The 17989-nt window shown below is 40.8% G+C and overlaps 1 protein-coding gene across 1 annotated transcript; it reads left to right on the forward strand.

The window, feature by feature from the left end:
* The first annotated feature begins 584 nt into the window (after positions 1 to 584).
* LOC139708191 (probable ATP-dependent RNA helicase DDX23) lies at positions 585 to 17989 on the forward strand. The gene is made up of 14 exons (XM_071620166.1): positions 585 to 702; positions 2603 to 2877; positions 3904 to 4021; positions 6334 to 6472; positions 7832 to 7944; positions 9992 to 10104; positions 10991 to 11131; positions 11786 to 12011; positions 12990 to 13135; positions 14443 to 14710; positions 15084 to 15233; positions 15964 to 16224; positions 16964 to 17138; positions 17654 to 17989. The coding sequence occupies exons 2-14, from the start codon at positions 2621 to 2623 to the stop codon at positions 17878 to 17880; spliced, it is 2334 nt and encodes a 777-aa protein (XP_071476267.1). The 5' UTR covers positions 585 to 702; positions 2603 to 2620; the 3' UTR covers positions 17881 to 17989.

Raw genomic sequence — 17989 nt, forward strand, 5'->3', positions numbered from 1 at the left:
TTTGCATGCTTTTAGGCTTTTCTTGTTTCAAACTTGCTTTAACCATGTAAATAACCATTGCGATCGATTCCTCGTGTCAAGTTTACCCTGAAAAAATGCTTATTTCTAATTTTATGCTGTGTAGTTCAAAAGTTATGGAAAATAATGATTTTCCCTGAAAATCCAAGATGGCTGCCAAGATGGCCGCCAATGACCCCCATGGGACACGATTTTTTTCTTGGGAACAAAAAAAATCATTAACTAGACACCCTAAGGGTTACAAAAAAGTTAGTTAAAAAAATGTGTTCTGGGGGTGCATGGGGACCCCCCATTCCTACCAGACTAGTGGGGCCGATTTCCACAGCATAGCATCGCACGGGTGCACGCGCACTGCGGTGGGGCCTATTTCACGATTTTGCCGTATTTTGTCCGATATTTGCTCTTAGCTAATCAGATGCAAGGGTTTCAGTAACTTTAAACAGTTTGTTAGGAAAAAAAATCTCCCCCCCCCCCCTTGCCCCTCTTCTCATTGATTTTTTTTTTCTCGTTTTTTTTTTCTTCTATTTATTGCGCTGAGCGCCCTCTGTAGCTACGTTTAGGAATCGTCGTGTTAACCCCAACAAGTGTTGTTGTCCTCTTGTTGAACGTGAAATTCCGCGAATCGAAAGGGTTTACTGCTCGACTTTTGAACAAAACTTACTGCAGCAAGAACTTCATAGTTGTGTAAGTGTGTAACAGATATTTCAAGTCGCAAGTTCCTCAGCTTTTGGTTCGAAATCAATGTTAAAAGTCTAAACTCGGTGCAATGTAAATTTTACAGTCCCATCTATTGCTATTCCAGCTGGGTCTTTTGGTCTTGTGTGCACTGACAATCAGCGACAGTGACATAATCTCTAACGTTAAATGTCTGAGTCTGACTCTGACTGACTGAGCTGAGCTGCTGGCTCCGGCTGTGCGTAGGCCTACACTGTAAACAATGGTATAAACAAGCCAGGCCAGACTAGTCTACAGTGTAGAGCTTCCATGGCATTGCATTGGTTTTACTTTCGGGATCGGAGCGGAGTCTCGTGTTCGTAATCGTAGACGTAGGTATCGACAATCGTGTGAATTAATATGAGTGCAGCCTGAGGTACTCCACCCCATCTATTTATGCCCGAAAATGTAATTTAGTCTACAAACTGGATTCTATTTCTATCTAGCCTTTTCCGAGGCAATGTAAAGTTTACAAATAGGTCGAGGCCTTGACAATCAATGACAATGGTCTGCACTCTGTCTAGAATAGAGACATTTAAATTAACGATTAACAAGTTTAATAGCAAAATTTAATTTAAAAAAAATGTATTGTAGATATAAATCTGCTATTATTCAGATTATTTCTGCGAAATACAGCATTAAAGACCCCCTGATTTTCTCCATTTGCAGAGCTACAGAGTGGCATCATTTGGCATGCTACTGTGCTTGCAGTAGGCATGAGCATTTGCTCTTCTGACCTGGTTTAGGCTATCTGTAGGTAGCGTAGATTGGTTACTGCAGCTCAGAGTCAGAGAAGTGCTGTGGGGAAATTCGAGATACGATTACGAGATACAATGTACATTGTAAACATGTAATTTCACAAAATTGATGGGAAAAAAGTGGCACAAATTAACTTTGCAACGATGAAAACAGATCAAATTTTACGACTATCGTGTGCTTTAAGCACACGGTAGTCGTAAAATTATACACCCTTGTTATTGCTTGTGGTGTAACACCTGAGCCGATTTTCTGGCAAGCTGTGCATGAAAAATAATGGACGTGCTTGCAAGGGTTAGATAGCTCCTGGTGGCATTCACGACATCTATGTACGCTAAAACAATTCAGTCGTGCACAAGTACTAATCTTTCTTGTTTCCCCATTTCTATTAATACATTGTACTTCGTCCTGTTTCTGTCATTTTTACAGTTAGACAGCTTTAGTCGTGGTAATGTTGTCATGATTTCATGTCTCTTCTTTTTGTAGATTTGAATTGAACAGTGGCAAGTCATTCTTAATGCTGGAAAACTGTTCAGAATGGGATATGATAGAGATCTAGAAAATATATGTCACAATATTATGCCTTTTATTTTTCACATTTTCATTGCTTTTGTATTAACTACTACTGATAGTGTTCAAGACTACTACATGTGCAGACTGATACAGTGGACTCCTGTTGTAACAAAGTCCCCGGGACTGGCAGTTTTCTTTCATTATATCAAAATTTCGTTATAACCGAACAACTAAACAATAAGAATACATAGAGTGGATAATGTTGCGGCCTGAATTTTTACTTCAAACAGTAACCGGAATTTCGTTATAACTGTGTTCGTTAAATTGGGGGTGCACTGTACCGTAAAAGGAAGAACTAAATTAATAGGAGGAAACTTGCAGTCCCACCATTTCCTATAAAATTGATTGAAAGTCAGATGAGGTAGTGATGCAGTCGTGCCATTCTAAATCCCCAGAAACTGAAATACGCTGTCTTTGTACTTTAAAGTATCCATATTTGAAAGAAAAAAAGTGTCTACTGTTCATTCATACAGTTTGTAGGTTCCAATCACATCATCATAATGTTTTACTCTCACACCTTGTTGGGGTATACAATTTGTAGGCATATTCTGCGATTAAGATGTCATCGAGGGATCGAGATCGTGAGAGACACGTCGATCACAGCCGTGACCGAGACAGAGATCGAGACCGCGACCGTGAAGTAGACCGTGACCGCCACAGGGACCGCAAGGACCGGCATGACCGCGATCGCGACCGTGACCGGGGGCGGTCAGAGAAAGATCGTGACCGACATCGGGATCGGGACAGGGACAAGGATCGGGACAGGAAGAGAGACAGATCAAGGCACTCAAAGTCACCAAGTCACAAGTCAAAAAGGTAATTCATTTTATTGGCTAAAAAATGCATCTTTTTTTTTTTTTCCAAATTCTCCTACCTTCCTGTATCCAAATAATCCAACAAGATACATTTGTCATGTGTAAAATAAGTTTAGTAGCACATTTTAAAGTATGCCATAGCTCAGTTCTTAATTACACCAAAATTACATTTTTGTGAATATATTCCAGTAAATTCACTCCTGTTCTTATGTTACTGTTAATTTATTAGAATCATAGCAATTACACTATTTTGATTAAAATTTAAAAGTATAAGTTGTTGTACAGTGAGTTGCAACTCTAAGAGTATTTTAATCTTCATGTGCATAGTTAAAAAACAATTTATTGTATGTAGGCCTACTGAGCATGGAAGCTGTATGATATTCCACCAGAGAATCACAGAAAAGGGCGAAATTAGTTGAGACTACAGTATTTACAGAGTAGCCCAGGTTAGATATGCACTGCATGAATGAAAAAAAAAAAATTATTGCAAATTACTTAAAAATGTTTGCCAATCTGTGAAACAAATCAGAGTTTGAAGTCTATTTGTAGTATTGCTGACTAATAGTTTCACTATTGTTCCATGTGTGCATTTTTCTCTTTCTCCCAGCATCAATGTTCTATGTGCTCATTCTCTAGAATATGTTGTTTGATTGGTGGCAGTACCACACAGTTTTATTGAAATATGTTGATATGTTCAGTGTATCATCGATTTTTATTGCGGTACTGTCAGACTGCTTCCGTTATCAGATTATATGATATGGGCATGCTGCTGTTATGTTGAATGTTCCTCAATTTTCATTGGTAGCTTGGGATCTCTCTATGGTAGAGATGCAATAATGGGGGCAGTAGAGTGGCTGTCAAGAAACTGAAGCCCAAAATTGATTCAAGAAGCGTAACTTATGATTAAGGAACGGCTCTGTGCAGAATTGGCGAAGAAGCAAAAAGAAATGGTGTATTTCCTTTTTTGCGAACAGATATATGGTACGTGGATTGATACTAATGGTATTGTTTAAAAACTCCCTTACAGTGTGAAGAAGGAAGAAGATGAGGAGGAGGAGGAGGGCGAGAAGTCCAACAAGAAACAGCCCTTGTCTCTGGAGGAGATGATTGCTCGGAAGAACGCTGAGCAGGAAGCCCTGTCTAAGGTATTTCCAGCTAGAGCAGGCCCTTTTTAGCTCCTTAACTCTTTATCTGGCATGGTGTAAACCCCCTGTGTGCCACATTGTTAAAAGAGAGCAATGTTGTCATGCTTAAAAAACATTGTTTTTAAAATCTATGTAACTTTTATAGATTTCTGTTACCCTGGACATATAATGAGCAAAGTTGTAGAGAAAATGCCAAGTTTTGCTTTAATGTAAATGGTACGACAAATCTATTATTGTTCTCCTTTCAAATTACCAGTGAGCTAAATTATTGTGTAAGAGGCATGACTTTTGCATACAAACCATGACAGAAAAATTAGATTGTACTGCCAATTCCAGTGAGGAACACCCCTTGATAGTCAATCACCATATAAAATGTAAGCTACACGTGACAGGAATGGAATTGTGAGTAAAGCTTTCATTGTACTGCGGCATTTGGTGATTTATCGATTGTTTTGGGCGGGCTTGTGTATGTGAGTGGAATATGCAACGTTGACATGCCGTCAACTGAGTTGGGCGTGCGAACATGGCTCGTAAACTAAAGAGTTGAAGGACAGGTTCACCCAAATATATGTGTGGATTTAGTGAATACAGCGATATTAGTAGAGCACATCAGTGAAAGTTTGAGGAAAATCGGACAATCCATTCAAAAGTTATGAATTGTTAAAGTTTCAATGCTGCCATCACTGGATGAGAAGACTGCAACAGTTTGTGACCTTATTACAGGATGATGATGATGATATTAAGAAAATGTAAACAGAATTCACCATATTTCTATATTTCTGGAAAGAGTCATTGTGGAATTCTCTGTATGTTTTCTTTATATCACTCTACATATGTGACATCACAACTGGAGTAATCTTCATAAATTCATAACTTTTTAAATATTCATAGAAATTACTTGCCCCAAAATTCCCTCTTTTACAGTATTTGTGGGTGTGTGTGTGTGTGGGGGGGGGGGGGGGAGAGGTTGTATGAGAATAAATGTGTGTCTCAACCTTGTTCATACCATCCCAGTAATTCACTTTCCTATGAGAGTGTGAAAATCCCTCTTCTGTCAGTTTAAGAGTAAGTCCTTGAACTTCCTTATATATGCTGGAATGATAGAGAGGTTTTGTTTCAGTACTGTTAGGATGAGCAGTTAATATTTTTTCCAAGAGGGTAACCTTTGAATGTGGCCATGAAATGAATGTTGCTGATCGAAGTGTGGTGTGCAACTCGTGCCAGTGATGTAAGCAACAATTTGCCCAATCTGTGAAGGACCCACAGCGAAACCCAACCTCACTCCTACACGTATGTTTATTTTGTAGAGAAATGATACCATAAAAGCAGATCTGGGAAATTGAGGCAAAGTTCTGTGTACGCAATATATTTCGCGGGGTTTTTTTCTACATGAATTTCACATGTTGGGTGCTTTTCACAAATTTAAAAACATATGAAAATAATAACTTTGTGAATGTCTGAATGTGGTTTGCATGCATACATTTCTCTGTTCAGTACTGTACTCCACAATTGTGAATTTTACCACTTGCGAAATTGTAGGGAAGTCTCAATGAGTGAAAAATTAGACTCACCACATATATGGCATATTCAGTAAATATGATTTCAGACATTTCAAGAAAAGCTTAGAGTGTCAGGCACTTCTGTGTTATTGAACATGCAAGTCACCATGTCTTGTAAGACTACATGCATTGTAGCCAGTGCAGGAGCAGAGAAAAGCTGCTAAGGTAAAATAAACAGCACATTCAGAAGACTGAGCATGTGTTATACCAGCATGACCCTATGCATGTCTTTGGTTGGAGAATGACAATGGATTCATTAAAACAATTTGGCAATCTTAAAGCCATACGCATGAACTTGATCAACATGTGCCACACTGCAAACATACTGACTGACTTGAAATACAGGCAAAACTTTGTGATGATATTTGTAGATACCAGATGAAAGCTTGATGGATCTACACCAGCCTTTAAATGTGTCTTCCCACGGCCTCAGTGCTTCAGACTAACGATCATGGTGAGCAGCTGTGACTGTTCCTGATGTACGCAATAAAAGTACCAATATTGTATCTTTCGAAACCTACTGTGCACCAATTGTCCACGAATTCTCTGTGACAACGAAGTGTCACACAGAATCAGGCACGTGTAAACAATCTACAATCTAGGGTTGTTGCTGGTGACCAGATTCAAGGATGAACCCCCCCCCCCACAAAAAAAAAAAGATCGCAACATGATGCAACCATGATATCTTGATCTCCAACCATTTGTGTGAGTTGTCCTTCATCTGCTCCTCTTGTTTTTTTCCCCCGATCTCAGCCCAAGTTTCTCAGCAAGGAGGAGCGAGCCAAGCTTGCTCTGCAGAGGAGACAGGAGGCAGTGGATGCCCAGAGGGCAGCGACGGAGGAGGCCAGGAAGAAGCAGAACGACTTTGAGAAGATCGCTCAGCAGTCAATGGGTGAGAGGAGTATCCTGAGTATCACCCAAACCCAAAGAGTGTTGAATTAGGATTTAATTGCTTCTTATTAGAGGCTTTAAGAAAAAGCAGATCAATTTTGGAAAAAAAAAATGCTCAACAGTCAATTTGTATAAAGAGAAATATATGAAGTATCAGCCTAGCCCCTAGAGTGTTGAATATGGTTTGAATCGTTTCTTCTTTGAGGCTAAAAAGAATACAATGACTGACAAGATTGCTCAATAGTCAACATGTAGGAGAAGTAACAGAAGCATGACTGTAATCCATGTTTTGAATTTAGTTTCAATTGCTTGTATAGTTTTTAAAAGATTGCTTAACAGTCAAGAGGTAAGAGCAGTATTTAAAGTATCACCATAGCCCATAGAGTGTTGAAAAAAGTTTCAATTGCTTCTTCCTAAAGGCTGATTTAAAGAAGCAGAATGTCTTTGTTAAGATGGTTCAACAGTCAAGAGGTAAGAAAAGAGAGAGAAAAAAAACACCACACGCAAAACAAACAACAGCATCACCCTATTCCATACATGTAGGGTTGAAGTCAGTTTGTAACCCCCTATTGACCATCGACCTATGCCCACAATGTGGGCCAGTGTGTTCATGTTTGCCATCCGTGTAGTTTCTGTGCAGATTTATTCGTTTAAGAAGCACTTTCAGGCAATTAGATATCTGTATGTGCGGTTGTGAGATGGTTTGGATATTTGTATTAAAAAAAAAAGAGTAAAATGTATTGCTTTCATTAACACTGTCAGTGCATGTATGCGTACTGATGACTCAGATATTAAAAAAGTTTAAAGATTTTGTTTCCTTCATTCCATCCTCTTCATAAGAAGACAAGAGCTGGCTGGGCGTTGTGGCGTGCGCCTGTAATCCAGCAACTTTGGAGGCATGGGACAGGGATATGGCTCAGTCAGTAGTGCGTCTACCTTCACATCCAAGAGTACCGGGTTCAATTCCTGAGTCTCACTGAGCAATGTTGTGTGTAGACATTCCGTCCCCTCTAGTGAGAGGCAAAACACTCTGTCCCTCGGATAGGACATTAAATGGAGGTCCCATGTGCGTGTTCACTATGACACACACACATAAAAGATCCCGCTTCATTCATTCATCGCAAAGAGCAGGGTGCCAACCCGGTAAATTGGTCCCCCTACCCACCCATACAAAAAAACAGGTAAATGAAGCTGACCCCTCTGGTTCGTCCCAGGTGACTAGCATTAATCGGCAAATGGTATAGACCAGGCACACTGTGCCATACGCTTGAATTAATGAATGAAAGACAAGAGCTCAGTAATGTTATGATCATTTGCACAGTCTCACTCAGCCTTCAATCTGTAAATTTGTCTGTAACAGAGGATCCACGAGAGAAGGAACGAAGAGAGCGGAGAGAGAGAAGGATGAGGGATGACAACATGGAGGAGGAGAAGCTGTCTAGGGATGAAGTGAAGGAAAAACAGGCTATCAAGGTAGGAATAAATCCGCCATCACATCTAATCAAGTCTGATCAAATTGTTTGTTCCAAAAATGTAGCAAGGCCCCTGATTATGATACAGAGCGCGATGGGAAATTGCGTCAGTGAATGAGGAAAAACAAATTTCCCTTGGGAATTTCCTTCTCCATATTTCAGATATTAGTGAGCGACAGTGAGTGAAGTCAAAAGGTCCTTGAGGAGAAATTACCCTACCTTTAGGGCTTTGACATAAAGTGGGTGGAGCAGGATCTTCCACATTATTTTCTATTATTTGTGTACAAATTCACTTTGATTTTATCTAGAGAGAGGTACTTACCAGGGCTGTACAGCAATCTCATGGTAAACCCTCATGTTGTGCAGATGGGTGAATAGACGATATATTCTTTCAAATCCATATTCGTGGGTTCTTGAATTTGCACTGCACAATTTTCAACTCATTCAAAATGTGCAGAGAAAATTGTACAGATATTTTTGCAGGTTTTAAGATTCAAACTAGCCAAAAGTAGTGCGAAATACATGAAAATTGATGTACTGCTCAAATTTCTGCATTAACAGTATTTCATTGTTCTGAAGGATGCATACATTGTAGAGCTCAGTTGATTTGAGCTGATATTGGGTGCGTTTATCAACTCCTTTTCTCGGCAGAAACAGGTTTTCCAAACAGCTTTCAAGGAATTTTTACGAGTTGATATACGCAAAGCTGTTTTGAAAGCCCTTTCGGAAAGCCTTTTCGAAAGGGTGCTTTTATCAACTCTCCCTTTCTTGGCAGAAACAGGTTTTCCAAACAGCTTTCAAGGAATGTTTACGAGTTGATAAACGCAAAGCTGTTTTGAAAGCCCTTTCGGAAAGCCTTTTCGAAAGCCGCAAATTTGTGGCTTTCCAAACAGGCTTCCTAGACAGGTTTTCAGAAACCTGTTTGTAAAAGCCTTTTGAAGTTGATAAATGCAAAGCTGTTTTGAAATGGCTTTGTAGTATTGTACTGCAGTTTACGAACAATGCACGCCTTATGTGACCTCTTCTCCTCGGGTCGAATTGCGCAATGCAGCTGCTGTGCAGTGACAGGCCGTTTATCGTGTTCGCGAAGAGAGTTGATAAACGCAACTATTTTGGAATCCGTTCTAAATGGCTTTGGAAAAGGCTTTGGAAAGGGCTTTGGAAACGACTTTTGAAAGCCGTTTACACAGGGGAAAGTTGATAAACGCAGCCAAAGTCTCATGCCGCCACTAAGAAATGTTTGAATTATGTGCTAAACTGGAGCTGCCTCACAGATAGGAAGACAGTTGATTCATGTGGCATTGCATCATGACTCATTACTCTCAAAGGAAGATAAGTCTTTATGATGGTAATTGCTTTTTGGCGTCCCTTCTTAGAAAACGAGCGGCACATTAATAGTACAGGGCTTTGGAAAGGGCTTTGGAAAGCCGTTTAAACAGGGGAAAGTTGATAAACGCAGCCTAAGATAGCCACATTTTCATGTAATCTGTTACTGTAGATGAGGGAGATGGAAAAAGTGGCCATTTTTAACAAGTGGCTGCTGTAGACATGTTCTGTAACATGCCTTCTCTCTCAAAGGGAACTGTTTTTAGTGGTCGTATACAGGAGGTGGCTGCTATATACAGGTGGTCGCTATGATAGGTTTGACTATATATATATATATATATATATTCATATCAGATATATTCATAGGATATCTCTTTTCTGTGTGTGTGTTTTGATAAAGGTTAACCAAACGAAAGGATACCAACCAACATTCTATACTGTTTTCTTACAAACTTCTTTGTACAGAAAACGCTATATGTCATTTCTTCGTTTGCACTACTGTGAAAGTGGATTTTTTTTCGCGTGAGCAATTGTTTCGCGTTCTGCAGAGTAAGATAAATTTTGTGTGTTTTTTAATTTCCCAGTATCAAGACATTACATAGTGATACCTATGACAAGCAAAAATATTTGTGTGCTTTTATTTTCGCACTAGTTTCTGGTTACGTGAAATCTGCAAAAGTTTCCACTTTTACAATATTTTGTTCAATTTTAACTCCATGCAGGACCGCTATCTTGGTATCATTAAGAAGAAGCGGAGAGTACGTCGCCTGAACGACAGGAAATTTGTCTTTGACTGGGATCCAGGCGAAGACACGTCTGCTGACTACAACCCACTGTAAGACACCTCTGTCATTCTCTTACTCCTCTTAGGGCCTTATAACAGGGAACTTTGCTGGTTAAAACCCTATTGTTACATTGGCACCTCTGAATTTTGCTGTAAAGGAATTGTGTATCATGTATTAGAGAAAAATTGGATGGAATGGCTTTGGTTCATGAAGTTCGCACTCTGATCAGAAAGAAATTGACCAAAATTTGCCAGTTTGAGAGAGAAATAGTAGCACATTTTCCTAAATTCAGTATTTTTAAAATCTATCATATGTGAAGAAAAAAGGCTCTGACACAAATGTCATGTTTTCTCACCAGATGAAGGCACTATCAATTTTTTTCCCCTGTGGAATGAAACATGCACAATGAATAGTACAAATTATGATAGAAAGATGATACAGTAACTTCAAGAATGTTGTTTCTAGGAAATGATGGGTTCATAGTCCAGGCCTTTTGCTTGCAGAATGCTGGTAATATTTCCAACAACTAAAGGCTGAAAATGCTGCAGTTGCTTGGGTTGCCAGAGCCAAGCTATAGTGAGCATGTGGTACTTCAATCTTTACCATGATTGTCATCCAATGTTCTTGTTGCCTGATCAAGAAAGAAATGTGCAACTCGAGACGTGAATGAGAGAGATTATATAAAGCTGTTTGTTTACATATGCGTGATACAGTCGTGATTGCCACACAAATGCATGAAAGGGGAATTGTTTTCTTCAGTCATATATTCCCAAATTAAGGATTAATTCAATGTTATGACTCTGAATCATGCTGAGTAAAGCCTTCGGGGAAAAAAATGTGGTAGCAATTGTTTCATGTATCAAGCAAAGGTTGCCATTTCACTGGAATTCTATGATCAAGAAGCCCTTTCATTCAATTGTTATTTTGTTACCACAGCTACAAGGAGCATCACGAGATTCAGCTCTATGGGCGTGGCAGCATCGCCGGCATCGACATCAAGGCCCAGAAGAAGACCTCCAAGTTCTACCAGGACATCCTGGACCAGAGGCGGTCACAGCAGGAAAAGGAGCAAGAAAAGTAAGTGCTGACCCCAGCAGCAGACTTTCGTCAGCAACAGTGGTGATCTTCATGGTGATGTTGGTGATAATACTGATTTTACTATTACTTCAACTAGTACAGTTTTACTGCTGCTACCACTACTACTAATGCCACTAATGCCATCACTACTACCACCATTACTACTACTACTACTACTACTGCTATTACTACTACTACTAGTACTACTACTGCTACTACTACTACTACTACTACTACTACTACTACCACTACTACCACTACTACTTTCATTACCACTGCTAGTAGTACAAGTGACAATAATCACGGAGGTAATGATAGTGAAGACAATGATACAGTCATTATCATTATCGTCATTATTAGATTTCTGTTGTTATTTACAAAGTCGTAATCATTATTATTGCTTTCATAGGTAACAAAGAAGATGTGGATTAGCTCTCGTGTACTTCTTGATATGACTAGATGTGATTGATAGATAATGGTTCGGCTAAGGGTAGGGATTTAGCTGTATCAGTAGGTTGATGCCTGTTTCTTTCTTCCAGCATTTTTCTTTTTTTCATGGGTGACAAAGATACCTCAGTAGCTCATCTACCAATCAATCTGTTCTCCTCACTCCCCACTCCCCTCCCTTCTCCCCTCCCCCCCCCCCCCCTGCAGGAATCGCTTGAAGAAGCAGAAGAAGAAGGAGGAGAAGCAGAAGTGGGATGAACGTCACTGGAAGCAGAAGAAGCTGGCGGAGATGATGGACCGCGACTGGCGCATCTTCCGCGAGGACTTCAACATCTCCACCAAAGGCGGCCACATCCCGCACCCCGTCCGCTTCTGGGACGAGGCCGGCCTGCCCCAGCACATTCAGGACATCATTAAGGAAGTTGGATACAAGGTGCGTACAATCTGTGGGGGGGGAGGGGGGGGGGGGGGGGGGGCTTACCGAGAGTGACTTTATTTGTGAGATCGATTACATTTAGCAGTATACAATACATGCTCAGGAGAAAGCCTTGTAGACACATTTATGTAGCCCATCTAATTTGAAGGACTTTTCCTTAAAGGGTGTGTACAGTTCTGGTGGAGGTGAGGATTTAGCTTTTAACATTTTGTGAGATATTCAGAAACCACTCTTTGAGATGTCAAAGAGCATGCAATTCTAAAGGGTATCAATAGTTTATTTGATGAAAATCGGTTTTGAAATGGCTGAGATATCCAAAAACGAGGTGAAACAAAGAGATCCTAATAAAGTTGTGGCATGTCGCCTTTTATCATTATCACTTTTTTGGATATCTCAGCCATTTCAAAACCAATTTTCATCAAATAAACGTTGAATCCTTCTTAAAATTAAATGCTCTTTCATATTTCATAAGAGGTTTCTCATTATCTCACTTAGAAATGTTCAAAACATGAATCCCTTACCTCAACCAGTACTGTACAGTCCCTTTAACACCAAAGTTTAAATCTGTCCTGGCAACATATCTATTCAAAGAGCATTTTGAATGTCTTATGTTTATCCTCTTATATTATCTTTCTGTCCTATGTTTCCTCCTTTATGTGTGTAAAGATGCGATGACAGTCTTATGCACTTTAAAAGCATCATGTTGATGTTATTATCTATCTGTATTCATGTAAGTATATAGGTACAATTTATGTGGGCCTGTGTGTCTCGATGTGAGACATTCATTCACAAGTGAGGTTGTACATGTGCCTTACGCACACTTTTGTCAATAATGTCAGTAGCAAACGTGTGCAATGCAATTAAAACTTGGGACTCCCAAATATGCCAACATTCTCTTTGATCTGTTCCCCTCCTCCCCTCTCCTCCCCTCTCCTCCCCCCTCCTCCCTCCCCCCCCCCCCCCCCCCCCCCACAGGATCCAACACCAATTCAGCGGCAGGCAATCCCCATTGGTCTGCAGAACCGTGATGTCATCGGTGTGGCCGAGACGGGGTCTGGTAAAACGGCCGCTTTCCTCATTCCTCTCCTGGTCTGGATCACCACTCTTCCAAAAATAGAAAGGTATGCTGGTGAGCTCGTCAGACAGACAGGTGTTTCACCTGGATTTGACCCCCAGGGAGCTTTATCTCTCAGCCTTTATGTGCATCCTTACATTCCAGTACTCCGTGTGATAGTTTAAACTGTGGATGTCTGTGCAGCCTGAGAATATTTCCTACCCTGCCGTGAAATAAAAACACTTTGCAAAGATGGAAGCGCATGCTATGCCTCAGGTCTGTAGATCAAAAGGTATGAATAATCACGATAAAGATAGTGCCATGATGTCTTATTCCAATTCTCAAACAATATCATGTCACCAGTGATTGCAAATAGGCAGAAAGAGCAAGCACAAATCGAGTCAGCTGGAATGTGTAGCCGTGTTACTCGCATGTGCAGATTCTTTTGTGAGATGTACATTTTTATGCAGACATTGCCACAATTACATGACTTGGAGGATATAGGCACACGCCAAACATGTCTTTGGAACCAGAACAGTAATGTGCTAGCTGTTCTGAGATAAATCTTTAAATCTTTGAATAAATCTTGTAGAAAGTATGTAAGCTTTATTTTCATGTATTCTCTTCAATTTCATATTGTCAAAGTTGACATTTTCGCAGTGTGGAAATTTTCATGCATTTCACAAGACATGAAACTCGTTCAAAAGTAAAAGTGAGCGTATCCCAAAATTCAGTGTATTTTTCTGCTTTGCAGCCATGCCAATCATGCATAGCAAATACTGTATACACAACATATTCATCGAGTCTAGTATTTCGCAAATTGGGACTTCCCGACGATTTCGCAAGTGGTCGAATTCGTGATCATGGAGTGCAGTACTAAATGGAGAAAGTGTATGCTTGTGTATGACATTCATGGTCGAGATCAGAGTCAGTATTTTTGTGTGTCTTTAAATTTGCGTATAGCACTTGATTAGCGAAATTTGCAAAAATAAAAATCTCGCGAAATATTTGGCGTATGACAGTAGTTCAGTGATTGCCACCACTGCATTCACCTGCCATGCAAATGGGATTAATAATGCCATCTTTCAACGCATAAAACACGTACATACACTATGTACATGTTTATGCAATGCGCTCCAAATGTTTGATAACCTGTCTATAGTGGTCACCTGTTTATGATGGCCACTCTTTTTTCTCTATTTATAGGCCACTGTAAACAGGTTTGACTGTATTCGTAGAGTTGTAGCTGTTAACCTGTTGTGGACGAGCTGATTTTGCTACAACACGCACTTCCCATAGGCACCTGCCCAAGTATACTCAGGACTAGTCCTCAATGGGTTAATATGTTCTTCAATTCTTTCCCCCGGCCCACAGAGAGGAGGATGCAGACCAGGGCCCTTATGCTATCATCCTGGCCCCGACCCGTGAGCTGGCCCAGCAGATTGAGGAGGAGACCATCAAGTTTGGCAAGCCCCTGGGCATCAGGACCGTCTCCATCATCGGCGGCATCTCCCGCGAGGACCAGGGCTTCAAGCTCCGCCTGGGGTGCGAGATCGTCATCGCCACGCCCGGTCGTCTCATCGACGTGCTGGAGAACAGGTACCTGGTACTCAGCCAGTGCACCTACGTCGTTTTGGATGAGGTGAGATTCTGTTTTATGCAGATATGATAAGGTACATCAATGGGAAGGGACCAAACTTAAAGAAGAAATGATCCAAGGTTGTTCTTTTTTTATCAAATGCCTGTCTATTAAAAGCCATTATACATTGTAAGTGTTGTTTAAACTTGTAGGTAGACATTTACTTTATACTATAGGACTGTCAACTTCGATAATCTGTTGTCATGATTTGTAACTTTTATTCATTAAGATCAGAGAAATTTTTCTAAATGCCCAGAATTGAGACTGTGAAAAAAAGCTATGTAGTTGCTATGTGCAGAGCTGGAATAATCAGCTGCCACCGTGATGTAATATCAGTCTTTATGTTGTTGTTGTTGTTGTGTTCTGTCCCTGTCAGGCTGACAAAATGATTGACATGGGCTTTGAGCCGGACGTCCAGAAGATTCTGGACTACCTTCCAGTCAACAACCAGAAGCCAGACACTGAGGAGGCAGAAGACACGTCCAAACTGCTGGCAAACTTTGCCTCCAAGAAGAAATACAGACAAGTAAGGATGCACCCTGTCAAGCTGATTGTTTAGTTTGGTGAATGAAATTCTATTGCAACAGAAACAAACTTGATTTTATTTAAAATATTTTCTTCAGTCAAACACAATCAAAAGTCATGGACCAGTATAATTGTGAGGTTTGTGAAAAAAGATTACAAGTACAATGTAAGCTTTACCCCTTTGAGGACGAGCTGATTTGCTGTATCAGGCATTTCCCACAGACACCTGCCCAAGTATACCTGGGACTAGTCTTCAACTTGTAAGCTTGCAGTATAAATATCATATTTGGAACCAGTGACTGTTTCCTAATAGTTGATTGGAAGAATTTCTCCCAGTTATTGCGTGTAAACCTTTTTGAATGCAGTAAAGAGTTCCTGTAACAACCAGAACAACACCAGAATCTGTCCAAGTGATCTTATTATAACAAAGTCTAATGCAAAAAGATTAATGAGTCGATGTCCAGAGGGATAATTGATCAGTAAGAGCGTGGTATTAAACGAAATTGTCTTGCATGTTTTGGGCATTAATAGTAAGCCGAAGAGAACTGCATTTAAACCGTTCCTTGTTGATGCACACCCTTTGATGACGATCACATGACATATTTACTGACACTTTTTAACTCTCGATAGCTCATGTGGCAAATCGACTGCTAAGAATGATATTTGCAACACATGGTCTTGTCATTCTCCCCTCCCCCCCCCCCCCCCCCCCGGACCACCCGTCCATTCAGACTGTCATGTTCACGGCCACTATGCCTCCGGCTGTGGAGCGCATCGCTCGCAACTACCTGCGACGGCCCGCGGTCGTCTACATCGGCTCCGTGGGCAAGCCGACGGAGCGTGTGCAGCAGATCGTCTACATGACGTCCAACCAGGAGAAGCGGCACAAGCTGATCGGCCTCCTGGAGAAGGGCATCGACCCGCCCATTATCATCTTCGTCAACCAGAAGAAGGGCGTGGACGTCCTGGCCAAGTCCCTGGAGAAAATGGGGGTAAGTTATGATTAGAAACCCTTTTCCTCCCTTGTCTTGTATATTTCCGGAGAAAGTGGATGTATAAGTTTTAGGGACTTGTGTCCTTGCCTGTACTGTATGTTTTTTGTTGTTTAGTTTTCTGTTGTTTATGTTATGTGTCACTGTGATGTGTGTTGACTTTTAGTCAAACCGTCCTGGAGTACCAACAAGAATATCTAAAGGATTATTGTCTCACGCTCTTATGCAACCCTGTCTTAGTTGCTCGACACCAAGAGCAATTTAATTAAAACTGTTGTTCTTGTTGATATTGCGATTGCATGGTACAGTATATAGGTTATGACTTTACGTGAAACTGTCATAGATGACTGCAGGTCAAGAGGTCAAGATGTGTTTTTTTTTCTGCAATAGAATTATCGAAGATATTTGTTAATGACTAATACTTGGACATTTGCAAACGTACATTTGAGAGTTGCACAGCAGAAAAATATGGCTTTGGTCAATATTATTCTATTTGCTATCATGTTATATCAACCTGCTGGACGAGCTGATTTTGCTGTAACACATATTTCCCCATAGACACCTGTGAGTCTTCAATTGGTTAACCTGTTGAGGAAGAGTCCCGTATATACTTGGGCAAGTGTCTATGGGAAATGCATGTTGTAGCAAAATCAGTCCGTCCTGAATGGTTTAATATGAGTTGCTTTGCGGAGAATCGCCTTCTCTTGGAATCATTATCAATTGATTTGATCTACCACAGTTCAATGCCACGACACTTCACGGAGGGAAGGGCCAAGAGCAGCGTGAGTACGCCCTCGCTAGTCTCAAAGCGGGACTGAAGGACATCCTGGTTGCGACGGACGTTGCTGGCCGTGGTATCGACATCAGAAATGTGTCGCTGGTCATCAACTTCGACATGGCCAAGAATATAGAAGGTAAAGAAGACGGAATAGTCTGCTTGTGGTCAAAGTTTATTCTTGATGCAGTTGTTCGTCCCTTTTGGGCAGAGAAAAATAATTATGTATCACCAGATATTATTCTCTGTGCTTGCAGGAAGACTATAGGAAACTCAAGTCTCTGGTAGATTTGTGCATTATTTTTGTGCTGCAAAATGTTGTTAATGAGACAAGAAGCCCCAAACCTTCAAGGTTTTGTGCCTGTCAGTGAAACAAGGAATTATAATGAGAAACAGATAAATGAGTGGTGGAAATATCTTAGAAGAATGGACAATGATTTAGATACTAGAACAAATAGTATTGGTATGTCAAATACCACATGTCTACCCCCTATATACTTATGTATAAACGTATGACTCTGATCTTGAACTATTCCTTAACAATAACAACAACAAATGTATGTCAAAGGGCAAAATACTAATGAGAAATTGTGTTTAAAATAATTTTCACTCTCCTCCTGACTCCGTTTTACTCCTCTCAACGTCCGTCCCCAGACTACACCCACCGCATCGGTCGTACGGGTCGTGCCGGCAAGACGGGGACGGCCATCACGTTCCTGACGCAGGACGACAGCAACGTCTTCTACGACCTGAAGCAGGTCCTCGTCTCCAGCCCCGTCTCCTCCTGTCCGCCGGAGCTCTCCAGCCACCCCGACGCCCAGAACAAGCCCGGCACCATCATGCAGAGGAAGCGCAAGGACGAGACCATTTTCATCTCGTAGCATCTCTCTCGAGAGGAAGTGAAATAGACGAGACATTGTTTGTGTTTGCAACATCATCATCATAATGATGCGGGAGAAACCGGAAGATGGAATTCCGACAGCGTCCAAC

This window comes from Diadema antillarum, unplaced genomic scaffold (assembly GCF_040938485.1).
Source record: "Diadema antillarum isolate AM-2024a unplaced genomic scaffold, OU_Dant_1.0 seq00001319_RagTag, whole genome shotgun sequence".
In the NCBI taxonomy this organism is placed as follows: Eukaryota; Metazoa; Echinodermata; class Echinoidea; order Diadematoida; family Diadematidae; genus Diadema; species Diadema antillarum.

Excerpts from the sequence above, each read along its gene's own strand:
- LOC139708191 (XM_071620166.1), top strand. The coding sequence starts at position 2,621 with ATGTCATCGAGGGATCGAGATCGTGAGAGACACGTCGATCACAGCCGT. Across the intron at positions 2,878-3,903 it reads CCAAGTCACAAGTCAAAAAG|TGTGAAGAAGGAAGAAGATG; the intron begins GTAATTCATTTT and ends ACTCCCTTACAG. Across the intron at positions 11,132-11,785 it reads CAGGAAAAGGAGCAAGAAAA|GAATCGCTTGAAGAAGCAGA; the intron begins GTAAGTGCTGAC and ends CCCCCCCTGCAG.